This window comes from Micromys minutus, assembly GCF_963924665.1.
Source record: "Micromys minutus genome assembly, chromosome: 10".
In the NCBI taxonomy this organism is placed as follows: Eukaryota; Metazoa; Chordata; class Mammalia; order Rodentia; family Muridae; genus Micromys; species Micromys minutus.
In genome coordinates, this window is record NC_137979.1 from 10,604,556 (window position 1) to 10,617,540 (window position 12,985).

The 12,985-nt window shown below is 44.1% G+C and overlaps 1 protein-coding gene across 3 annotated transcripts; it reads left to right on the top strand.

Moving 5' to 3' along the window:
* The first annotated feature begins 2,430 nt into the window (after positions 1-2,430).
* On the top strand, positions 2,431-12,981 carry MRPL22 (mitochondrial ribosomal protein L22). Of its 3 annotated transcripts, none has more exons than XM_080922919.1 (7): positions 2,431-2,465; positions 2,546-2,594; positions 6,083-6,200; positions 8,582-8,647; positions 9,314-9,391; positions 10,601-10,670; positions 12,700-12,981. In XM_080922919.1, exons 1-7 carry the CDS (start codon positions 2,438-2,440, stop codon positions 12,909-12,911), a joined length of 621 nt encoding a protein of 206 aa, XP_080779045.1. In that variant the 5' UTR covers positions 2,431-2,437; the 3' UTR covers positions 12,912-12,981. The 3 variants fall into 3 exon arrangements, with proteins under 3 accessions (XP_080779045.1, XP_080779046.1, XP_080779047.1); XM_080922920.1 differs by lacking the exon at positions 6,083-6,200 and adding an exon at positions 6,266-6,336 and having other exon boundaries at positions 2,446-2,465; XM_080922921.1 differs by lacking the exons at positions 2,431-2,465; positions 6,083-6,200.
* Positions 12,982-12,985: the final 4 nt, after the last annotated feature.

Below are 12,985 nucleotides of genomic sequence, written 5' to 3' on the forward strand. Positions count from 1 at the left end.
CGCGGCGTGTAGCGGGAGGGGGCGGGATCGAGTTAAACCCCGCCCCTGAAGGCGGGCGCTACGGAGCGCGCCGAGGCCCAAGCCGCGCCTCTCACTCGAGGGCGCCGCCTGGGACAGAATTCTAGGCCCGAGGTTAAACATTTTCCTTAATTAAGGATTTAGACCTGTTGAACCTGCCAACCAGCCACCGAGGTTTAATCTTCAAGGCAGTTCACTATCCCAATTCCGTTTTTTTTTTTTTTTAATGCTACGTAGCGGCGTTCTTTGCCAGTTTTGAGAGGTACTTTAAGGACAGTAGCAGAGTATATTAAACTAAAATACTAAATAAATGAATCTGAGCTTTGGCGCAGCACTCGAAAAGCTGAGGCAGGAGGATTGCCATGAGCTCCAGGCCAGGCAGCCTAGGCTATAGTGTGGGAGCCTTTCAAAATAAACAAAATGAGTCAGTAATCAGAAAGGGCAGGAAGAGATTCTGTAGTTGGGTGGGGATTCTGAGTCTGGGTTTTTGATACTCAAAGATTAAAGAGCGGAGGTTTGACATTCCGCTTCCTGCTTGCTGGAGAGTGCCAATGCTGTGAGGAGAACTGGCTAGTGGCATGGAGAAAAAACAACTGGACTCTGCTTACAACTCAAACAGGAACAACTTGCTCAGATTCGACTGTCTGACCGTATTGCTGTTTGCCCTTCCTGAATGTGTCATAGGAAAACTTAAAATGTCTGTCATTAATGGAGACATAGTCTAAGGACACTAAATTCAGAGTCACCTGGCTCCACATTGATCACTAATTTTGCCAGGAGCTCAAGTCCAATCTGTGACTTAGGAATATTACTAGCCTTGCTGGATTTCTGGACGAGATAAGGAGATGTAGTAAAATACAGGTATTTGGCAGTAAGTGCACACACACACATATTAGCTTATCTCTTAGCCTGGAGGTTAGTAGAAACGGGATTTCACATCATGTTGGTCTTGGTTTTTATTATTTAGTGGGGGTGTGTGTGTGCACACTCATATTTCACAATGTGTGTGTATGGAGGTCAGAGGTCAAGGAGTTGGTTCTCTTTCCATGCTATGGGGCCTGGAGACTGGATTTGGCTTGTCAGCCTTGGTCGAAAGCTTCTTAACTAGCTGAACCATCTCAGTGACTCCCCACCCCCATTGGGTTTTGTTCTGTTTTTTATTTTGAGACAGGATCTCATTATACAGCTCCGACGAGCCTGGAACTTGCTTTGTAGACCAGACTTCATTGAGTTCACAGAGGTCTACCTGCTTCTGCCCTGCTGAGTGCTGGATTAAAGGCATGGGCCACCATGCCAGGCAATGTGGTTTAAAGAGTTTTCTCAGTAATGTTCACAAATTTGTGTAAGTAGAGTGATCTTTCTTTCCTTCCTCTTACTTCTTTTTTTCTTCTTCAAGATAGAGTCTCACTGTTCTAAATGGCCTGGAATTTACCTCAAACTTGTGGAGATCTTCCTGCTTCAGCCTCCCATCTGCTGGGGTCACAAACATGTGCCACTGTGGCCAGGCCTCTTTTCTCTTGAGACAGAGCCTGGGTTGTATGTCACGGTGATTCTTTAACACCAGTCTCCTACATGCTGATGTTACAGTTGTTTTTAACAAGAACCCTGAGACCCACTGAGAACACAGTTTGATGAACTAGTCTGCCTCCATTATAGGCTTAAAAGCTATCTTATAGTAAAGACAAACTAGGTTCATTCTTGTTTATGATTAATCCTCTGTTTCTCACTGACTGGGCTATGCCCCCACTGGTAACCTTAACTACAAGTATTTTTATGGGGTCCAGGAAATGGTAACTATGTCTTTGTTTTAAAACCATCTTGTTAGTTAACCCTACCTTTGTTTCAAAAGGGTTTTATGACTACCTTCTTAGGACCACCTTGCGATCACGCGATCACGACTTTGTTTCAGGAGGTCATTATGAACTAACTTATTAGTCTGCTCCTGGTAGAATTCTGCTCCTGGCAAATCCATTTGAAAACCTCCCAACCCCTGAGCTATAAAAACCTGTCTTCTTCATGTCCAATGCTGCCTTCTCAAACACCTCCTTAGGGGGAGGTAGCTCCTGTACACGAATAAAAAAGCTTGCTTTAATTAATTGCTTGATTTAATTAATTTGGCCATGATGATTTGGATCAGTAGTCTTTCTCATTATCTTTGGCCTCAGATATTTGGGATTTACAGGTTCTCTTGCCCTTTTCAGGCTGTTATGAGGAGAGACCACAATTTTTCTGATTTTCAATCTTTATGAGGTCATTCACTACAAAACAAGGCTAGTCTGACTAGACTTTACATAGGACGACGCATTTCTGGTCTCCATGACAACGCACTCAGAGGTTCCGGGTCCCGGAAGCTAGCCTCGGTCTGCGCACGCGTGCAGCCAGCGGGCGTTTGAACTCCGAGGCTTCCGTAGGGCCAAGCATGGCGGCTGCACTAGTGCGACAGTTGGGTAAGTCTTAAGGCTTTCTTAGAATTTAGGGATGAGGAGATAGTGAGAATCAAAATTGACAGCTCGTATTCATATTGCAGGTGCACTGCGGGTACCTCACCAGAGGATCTGGGCAACGCAGACGCTGCGGTAAGTGTCCCGCTACGAAGATTCTAGCAGGCTGCACTAGGTCTGCATCCTTCACAGTGCGCTTGAGTACCAACCGTGTTTTTGACCTTAGATAGAGCGCGGCCCGGCCCGAGGGTGCTTTGTAACCCTGTAAGGACTATTGCCTCGGAGGGCTCCTCTCAAGTGTTTTCTGAACAGCCTTTCCCTATTCTATGGCCACGATTCGACTCTTCCACGTTGTGTGGTATACCAACAAACATTCTTTCACTGTTATTTCACTGTTCACTTACTGTGGGCAAGGACTGTTAGGAAACTCGAGGCTTCCCTGACATTGTACACTCTTCGGTGTGGTTTCTCAGCGCCACAGGCAACTGAGTTTTGAACCCTTTGCTCTTAAGAGCCTCTGGAGAAAGCTGTTTGTTCGAGTCTCTATAGGTCAGTCTGGCATCTGCTTACCAATCAGAGTCTGGGATCCCAGGCCTTGCAACGTCTGCTAGGAGACAAGCGTTCCTGTATGGAAGTTAAGGAATACAGTTGAGTTGGCATGGATCCATAGGGTATATAGGAAGTTTCGATTGCATATATAGTACTTGCAAATTAATTGCTTCGTTTGGAGTAATATTTTGATTTAATTTAATTATAGTAGTTTGCTACTTGCTTGATTCAGTTTAAGACACATTTCAGCCTTGAGTATTCTTAAAAACCTATAAGTATTCATAAGACTTTGTCACTATTAATTCATGGCATACTTAATTTACCAACCATCATATTAATTGCCAAATCTATATTGAGGTTTTGAGAAATGCATAAGGGATGACAGGCAGTTATGGAGTTCATTCTGAAGAAGTCTTGTTTAATAGTTTGTCATAGTGGCTTCTTAGGACTGAAGTCAGAGCTGAGCAGCTCATGGTTCTGTCATCCTGCTGTGAGCTATGATAGAAAATGATGTCAGAAGCCTTAGAGACATCGTCTCTTTTCTCTTTCTTACATATATGAAAACCAAGGCCCAAAGAAGCGGCAGCGTACCCACTGGCTTTAACTGTAGAAATGTAAGCAAGCATGATTCAAACTGGAGAAGAAAGTTTGAAGGTGTAGAGATCACAAGCATGTTTGGAGGGGAGACAAGACAGATAACTGTTTGGTGGGTTTCATTTTCATTAGCACTAGCCGTCAGTGCAATGCAGTGTTAGATACTGCAGGGTGCAAAGCATTAATTAGCCATCCAACAGCAACAGAATGAAGCTCGTTTTGCTCTCATACTACATATAATTATATCTGAAATTTATTGAGAGTCCAAAGTGTCAGGTTAAGGATTTTACTAAATATCTCATTCGTGCTATTTACTATGGTCTTAAATATATTTAATAGGCTTAGTTATCAGAGATGATACCATGAAGGTATTATCTTTACTAATGCTTGGGTTGTTCTATTTTGGCCTGTGGGGTTGTCCATAGGTGGCTCCTAAGAACCTTTCATGGGCTTCTGTGGTCTAGCTTGCTTGGTTTGTGGTCTGGAAAACTTTATCTTGCCTGTTTTGCATGCTTTCTGCTTTGGATCTTGTGACCAGCCATTTCCTCCAGAGGTTTGGTTCTTTTCAGTAGGAAATATTTAAGAACATAATCTCTGGACTAGAGTGGTCATCACTTCCAGTTGGGTCACTGTTTCTAGGCTTCATTTAGTATGGGAAATTTCAGTTCTCTTGTTATGTAGGTTATCTGCTAAGATCCCCAGTTGTCAGTGGGACCAAGAAATAGAATTACAGATAAAAGATGGATTTAATCACGGGATCTGGAGAGATGGCTCAGCCATCTGGTTGTTCCTTCAGAGGCTCTGGGTCCAATTCCCAGAACCACAAGTTGGCAAACAACTGTCTGTAACTCCAGTTCCAGGGCATCCAGTGCTCTGTTCTCTCCTCCAAGAGTAATGCATATCCATGGTGCTGATGTCCTTACACACAAAATACCCAAATGCATACAATAAAAGTAAGTCTTTATAATATATAAATTAGGAACTGGGGTCGGTGGTACACATCATTGGTTCCAGCACTCAGGATGCAGAGACAGATGAGGGTTGAGTCTATAGAGAGTTCCAGGATGGTCAGGACTACATAGAGCCTGTTTCAAAAAAGCCACACACAAGATTAAAATTTATAAACAATAAAATAATTACTTTTCTTACCTCAACAAAGGATTCTCAGCTGAAGGAAGGACATGAGCACCCTTGTTTCAGAAGGGGCTCCATGCAGTGCTCAAGCACAAGAAGAGGGGTTGGAATTTGGAGAGATGACAGGAGAGGCTACTGTTGCAGTTGTGGAAGACAGCAGTCCTGAACTAGGGTGGGCAGTAGGAAGGAGGTGAGGCCAAGCACTTGAGAGAGTTCTTGGTAGCATCATTAATACTTGGTGTCTGGCTCTGACAGAGACGTTAAAGATGCACAGTAGACCATCCAAGAAAGGTTTATTTCGAAATGTAGAAGATTGGCTGGTCCTGGGGAAGACGGGAGGATAACTGGACATTTGGGGTGTGGAGGCCATGGAGTAGTGAATTTAAGGTTTTTTCAACCCCCACTTACCTCTCTGATGGCTTCAGTACTTGACACTCACTGATAGCACTGGCCTCTCCTGTGATAACACAGTCTTCAGTTCTGTCCCTTTGCACAGGTGATGAGGACCCCTCGACTGTGGGAGTACGTGTCTTCATCCTCATCTGGGTCAATCTTTCTTTTTTTAAAGATTAATTTATATGAGTACACTGCAGCTGTCTTCAGACACACATCAGAAGAGGGCATCAGATCCCACTACAGATGGTTGTGAGCCACTATGGGGTTGCTGGGAATTGAACTCGGGACCTCTGGAAGAGAAGCCAGTGCTCTTAACTGCTGAGCCATCCCTCCAGCCCTCAGTGAATCTTTTTTAAGAGCTATCTTTCCGGATGTGGTAGGGCATGCCTTTAATCTCAGCACTCGGGAGGCAGAGGCACCAGATCTCTGTGAATTTGAGGCTAATCTGGTCTACATAGTGAGTTCGAGGACAGCCAGGATTATATCTGAGACCCTGTCTCAAGTTCATCCCCTTTAAAAAAGTTGCCTGTAGTCACTCTGCAATCCTCTGCTGCCTTTCCTGTGCCTTCTGGTTCTCTTCCTTATTTGTCTTGTGTGTTCAGCAAGATTGGTTCTGCACAGGTCAGATAAGGAATAAGTCCATTGTATCTTCTTCCAGTCTTTTTTTAGGACTAAGTTGACTTAGCGCAGTCAGTTAGCATTCACCAGTCAGTCAGGGCAGAGTGTGGGTTAATACCAGCTCCCATTTGCCTTCCATGAGTTGCTAGCATTCACTCTTTTCCCCAGTAAACCAGCTCTGTAGTCTAGACCAGATGTAGTGTCTAGATGATGTATTCTGTTAATAAACTACTGATTAAGAGCCTGATATTGTCAAGGTGGTGGTGATGTGGCTTCCAGAACTGCAGAAAAGTTCCAAGTTTCTGTCGTCTTATGGGCTTCCTTCCTTTCAGAGTTTTACCCCAGTTGTGTATCCACACAAGTAATTCTCTTGACATTTCTCGAAAATGGGAGAAGAAGAATAAGATTGTTTACCCACCTCAACTGCCTGGCGAACCTCGGAGACCAGCAGTAAGTTTATAGGTAGAAGTAATCCTCTGATTTTTTTAACTTACTTTTGTTTTCTTTTGAGTCAGGTCTTATGCTATTTTTGAATTCAACACTTAACCTAAGCTGGTTTTGAACTCACAGAACTCTGCCTCCCAAGGTACCGGGATTGACAGTGCGTTCCACCATGCCCTGCCTGACCAGTACGCATGTTCTTATGTGCCAGGCAGGGAGATTTTTGTTCTGGGTTAAAGGGGCATTGGGAGATAATTTCCATGTTCTAATTAACTGACCTAACCATACCAGACTGTCTCTGGATCGTAGATTGTCGGTGCTGTGGCTTGTTTGCTTGCCTTTATCTAGCCTCCTAAAGTGACCTAAGGGTTTGAGAAGCTGATTTTGACTGTGGAGGCTTGTTGGTAATGTCGTCGTCGTCATCATAATCATCATCATTGGGCTTTTATTTGAGACAGAATCCATGTATCCATGTATCCATGGTTGTTCTAACTATACGGACCAGGCTGCCCTCAAACTCACATGTCTACCTGCCTCTGCATCCTGAGTGCTGGGGGTAAAGTTGTGTGCCAGCACACCCAGCTGATAACTTACAATAGTGAAGTATAAGGAAAATGTTGCTTTAACCATCATGCATTAGAATTAAGGCGCCATTACAGTTTGTTTCTTCTTGTGATGCACAAACCTTTAAACCTCAGGTTTGTATTGCATCATTGGATGCCTACCAAAGACGTACCTTATTTTTAGCTGCTCAGTAATAAAATGATTATGTTGCGTGCTTCAGACTGTCAGAGATTATTCTAGTGTCATGTAAAGCAGAGTCCAGCATGAAGTGAGTTTGTGGAGGCATGTATACAGCACTGCTGAAAGGTTTGGGAGTTACCCGTGAGCACTGCTTCATCCAGTGTGTGCAGTGCTAGGCTCAAAGCCAGGGTGAGGTGAACATTCCAGTAGCTGAACCACAGCTCCAACCATCTATTAAAAAAGACTTTTAGTTAAAAAATTTTTTTAACTTAAAAAGATTATTTATTTTATGTATATGAGGACACTGTAGCTGTCTTCACACACACCAGAAGAGGGCATCAGATCTCATTACAGATGGTTATGAGCCACCATGTGGTTGCTGGGGATTGAACTCGGGACCTCTGGAAGAGCAGACGGTGCTCTTAACTGCTGAGCCATCTCTCCAGCTCTAAAAATATTTTTAAAAAAATATTTAAAAAAAAAGGAGGGCCAATAGTGGGAAGAAGGTGAACTTTAGAGTCTGCAGAGAGCTTTGGGAGTGTCTTAGTTAGGGTCTCTATGGCTGTGAAGAGAACCATGACCATGGCAACTCTTATAAATTGGGCCTGGCTTACAGTCCAGCGGTGTAGTTCATCATTGCCACAGTGGGCAGCGTGGCGGCGTGCCGGCAGACATGGTGTGGAAGAGGAAGCGGCGAGCTCTCCATTCAGATCAGACACCAGAGAGAAAGAAGCACGGGGCCTGACCTGAGCTTCTGAAACCTCAAAACCCACTCACAATGACACACTTCCTCCACCAAGGCCACATGCACTCTAACAAGGCCACGGCTTGTCCCAATCCTTTCAAATGATGACACTCCCTGTCAGCCTGTGCTTTTCATTCAGACCACCACAGGAAGCACCCATGCTGGACCTGGCTCCTCCCATGCTTGGCTATTCCCTCTGCTCACACACTTGGTTTGTCAGTTTCAGTTTATTAAAGGATTATAAGATGGCTCCTCTCCCAACTGAACTCATAAAAGTGCTTTGTGAATTATGAATTATTCAGTATCTACTTGGTTTAAAAAATTAGTTTCAGGCTGGAAAGATGGCTCAGTTGTTAAGAGCACCAATTGCTTTTTTAGAGGTCCCGAGTTCAATTCCCAGCAACCATGCATGGTTCACAATCATCTGTAATGGAATCTGATGCCCTCTTCTGGTGTGTCTGAAGACAGCGACAGTGGACTCACATACATAAAATAGATAAATAAATCTTTTTTAAAAAATGATAGTTTCAGGGTTGGGAAGGTAGCTTAGCGGTTAAGAACACTTGTTCTTGCAGAGGACCTGAGTTCAATTCTCAGTAGCCTTATGTAACTCCAGTTCCAGGGGAAGCAGTGCCTTCTCACCTCTGAGGGCACCGGATATGCACCTGATGCACATCTATGCAGACAGACATGCATACATAGAAAGTAAATAAGCCCCTCCCCCCTTTTTTAAACATGAGACTTTGCATAGAAGGCAGATCTGTGTAAGGACTCTGCAGAGTCTTTGTGGTGCTTTGTTTTATTTTCTGTGGTAACAGTTTTGTCATTGGCACAGAGTGTGTGTTACTGTCACTCTGAAGAACCTGCTGTGACATGTTTTTCTTTTTTCCTTACTTGCAAGGAAATTTACCATTGTCGAAGACAAATAAAATACAGCAAGGACAAGATGTGGTACCTGGCAAAATTGGTAAGCTAACATGACTATTCCCATGGGATGCCCAGGAAAAGAAGCTGTGCTTCCTCCTGAAGACTGTAATATGAACGATTATTATCCCAGTTTTCCCCAGGAGCAGGGAGTCATTGTATGTTCAGTGACCAGCAGGTGATCAAGAGAGACACTAACTCACAGTGGGAACCTGTACTTGAACCAGAGCAGCCAGAGGACCCAGGGTACCTCCTAGCTCGCCTGCAGTAGTTTTAAGGTTGTAAAGCAGGAGGTCCTAGTGAAGAGGGAAAAGAGAACTCAGGACACTTGCTTACTTGCCTGTACAAAAAGGTTTAGCCTCAGGATACTGTTGGTTCTTGTGTATTCACAGTGGGGAGCCAGAGAGAAATGCAGCAGACACAGAATCATTTATCCCATGTGAGGACTATGGCTGGCGACACCTGTCTCTCAGTCATGTCTGCCTTGATAGTTCTGAAACCATTACACACAGAGCTGTTGGTTTTATCTTGCAGCACTTAGGTTTTAACTAAGACATAGGACCCCTTTCACACCTTTTTTTTTTTTTTTTTTTCTATTTTGCTTGGGTTTAACTCAACCGCTTCCAGAACTAACTGTACTGTAAGGCTCTTACTGTCACCGAAAGGGAATGCTGCTTTTGAGTTTGTTCGGTCATTTGTCCCTCTTTAGATACGAGGCATGTCCATCGATCAGGCTTTGGCTCAGCTGGAGTTCAGTGATAAAAAGGGAGCTCAAATAATTAAAGAGGTAAGACTTGGTGGTTGGGAGGGATGGGTATGTGGCTGTGTTTAAGCCTAAACCTTGGATTCGTGAAATTTGTGGTGTACATATTTTTTTTAATGAGATATAGACATGTTGCTCCCAGTTTTATTAAGTTTCTCACATCCTTTGTTCCTGAGAAATAGGTGCCTTTTCACGTGAGTTTTCTCCGTGCCGTTACATGTACCAGACACTGTTAAAAAATGTTGGTGGAATGATTAGAAGCCTTTTTGTTTTGTTTTGTTTTCTTTCTTTTTTCTTTTCTCTAGAAGCTAGCATTGTGGCTTCTTTTTTAAAGATTTGTTTATATGAATACACTGTAGCTGTCTTCAGACACACCAGAAGAGGGCATCTCATTACAGATGGTTGTGAGCCACCATGTGGTTGCTGGGAATTGAACTCAGGGCCTCTGGAAGAGCAGTCAGTGCTCTTAACCACTGAGCCATCTCTCCAGCCCTAGAAGCCCTTTAAAAAAAATGATTGGGGCTTATTTTGAGGGTGTTACTGAAGGTAAAACCCAGGGCCCAGTGTTTGCCACAATGAGAGATTATGATTTTATATGAGTAATTAAATGGAGGAAGCCGGGGCAGGACACCAGGAAACTCAGAGGCGTGCTGTCCCTAATACTTCTCTTGTGGTCATGGGTTTGTACTTGTACATAGTTGGGCCCTAGGGTTGCCAACGCTTCACTGGGTACAGTACTAAAGTGTAGGCATGTGGCTGTCTTTGTTTTGGAATCCTGGAGTCCCTGGCTCAGATGCTGTGTTCTTTGCCAGTGACATGGCCTAGGGGTGTGGGCTGTCCTCCCTACACAGCCTCCAAGGTTCAGAGGATGGATGGTGGTTCTTAATTACTTCTGAGGAGGGAATCTTCACTGTACCACTTGATACAAGCAGCTGTTGAAGTTCATTGTGGCTGGGTGTAGTTACAAATGCCTTTAATCTCAGCACTCTTGGGAGACAGAGGCAGGCCAGTCTCTGTGAGTTCCAAGGCATCAAGATGTACAAAGTGATAACTTGTCTCAAAAACAAAGCAAAACCCAGCAATAAACAAACAAACAAACAAACAAACAAGTAAATAAAAGATCACCGTGCAGTGTAGGCTCGAATAGGTATATTTTAGACAGCAAATGATGAGATATTTAATTCCACTTTAGTTCAGAATCAGCGATATGAGCCAGTTTCTTTGTCATTTAAGGTTCTCTTAGAAGCACAAGACATGGCAGTGAGAGACCATAATGTGGAATTCAGATCCAACTTACACATAGGTAAGACTTCTTCCATCTTCAGCACCTGGGGTTCTCTGGTATCTGAATCCTTGCCTGTTGGCAAGGACCTTCTGTAGCCTTTAGCACCAGTGTCTATCCCACGAGTGGTAGACTGACTAGTGTCTCACTGCCCGTTGTAAATGGGGCTGAGGTCATGAAGTCTCTCACCGGTGATTATTACACAAGGATTCTACCACTGGCTCACGTTGCCACCTTTACTCACAGTGAGACTGAGAATGACCACAAAGTACCTAAAAGCTGGATTAATCTTTAATTGTGGTGCACACTTTTTAGTGCCAGCACCTAGGAGGTAGAGGCAGATGGGTCTCTGTGAGTTCAAGGCCAGTCTGGTCTACTAGCAAGTTCTAGGACAGCCAGAGCTACATAAATTATTGGGGGCAGATGTGGGTGGACAGAAAAGATAGATGAATTGTCAAATGGAAGGATGTGGATAAAGGCCCACTGTAAACTTTAAGGGTCATTTTTGTTTTGTTTTAAAGATTTATTTATTTTGTTTATGAGTGCTCTATCTGCATGTCTGCCTGCAGGCCAGATCCCATTACAGATGGTTGTGAGCCACCATGTGGTTGCTGGGAATTGAACTCAGAACCTCTGGAAGAGCAGTCAGTGCTCTTAACCGCTGAGCCATCGCTCTAGCCCTTGAAGGTTGTTTTATAATGTGCCCTCTGTAATAAGAATGACTAAAATGGAGTCTTCTACTCAGGCTGAAAGACCTAATGATCTGTATAAGAGAGAAACACAGACAGAACAAAACCACTGAATCATCCAATCAATGAGCAGGCAAATGAATTACATAATTTTTTTTTAAAGATTTATTTTATTTATATGAGTACACTGTAGCTGTCCTCAGACACACCAGAAGAGGGCATCAGATCTCATTATAGATGGTTGTGAGCCACCATGTGGTTGCTGGGAATTGAACTTGGGACCTCTGGAAGAGCAGTCAGTGCTCTTAACCACTGAGCCATGTCTCCAGTCCTACATAATTTTTAAGAGAATAATATAAAATACATGAAAAAAGTTTAATATCCTCAGCCAGGTTGGGTAGTGGGAGCCTTAAACACTCAAAAACTAAAATAGACAGAGCACCTGGTACAGCTGCACCGTCCTGAGCACACACCCAAAGGGCTCTGTGTCAGCATACCATAGACAACTGCACAGCCATGTATGTTACTGCGGCACTGTTGAGAATATCCAAGGTGGTACGTACGTACAGGCCGTGGTGTGCACCATAGATGGGGTCAGAAGGCAGTTCTCTGGAGTCACACCTCTTCACGCCTTTATGTGGATTTCAAGGGCAAACTCATTGTCAGGCTTGAATGACAACTGCTTTATGTACTGAGCCGTTTGCAGTCCCTGTTCCTGCCCAGTCTACCTGGGTGCTGGGATGAAATTTTCCTTTGCTTGGGGGACCATATATAATCTGTCCCCCATGCTCATCTCATCCCTTGTTTGTGTGCCCCATCGTTTGCCCAAGCAAGCTGAACGTACTCACATCAGAACAGGTCAGGTTTCTCTCTCTCTCATGGATGACTCTCTTATTTTTATTTCTGATACTTAGTCTCATGTAGCTCAGACTGGCCTCAAACTTGCTGTATATAGTTAAGGATGACCTTGAAATCCTGGTCCTCCTGCCTCCTTCCTGGATTATAGGTCCAGCACCATGCCTAGTCTCAGGGATACCTCTTGGCATCTCTTCCACCCTGTCAGTCTATGTCACCTTAGTCAGATTTGTTGGATTCATGAAACTTGCCGTTAATTGAGGCCGTTACTATATTTTCTGTCTTTCTGTTCAACATAATGTGGCAGTGGGTCCACGCCTCATCTAGAGCAGTGCATGGTTCCTAGTTAGTGCTCAGAGACTTGTGTTTGAGAACTGTGTACCACCAACCAGCAGGCTCTTTGTCCTCTTAGGACCTACTGAAAGATGGGTCAGGACCTGCTTGGCTGGTTCAGGTGCAGTCCTATGGATAGCAGGTGTTTCCATAATTCTCTTTCCTTCCTGCAGCTGAATCTACGTCAGGTCGAGGCCAGTGCTTAAAGCGCATCCGTTACCATGGCAGAGGTCGCTTTGGCATCATGGAGAAGGTCTATTGCCACTATTTCGTGAAGCTGGTGGAAGGACCCCCACCCCCACCCGAAGCTCCCAAGACCGCAGTTGACCACGCCAAGGAGTATATTCAGCAGCTTCGTAACCGGACCATCATCCATTCCCTATGAGATCTGTGACGGCCATTCTGGCTCTGCGCTGTCTGTGCTTTACATTTATTTTAAAAAGTAAAAACAAGGGATTT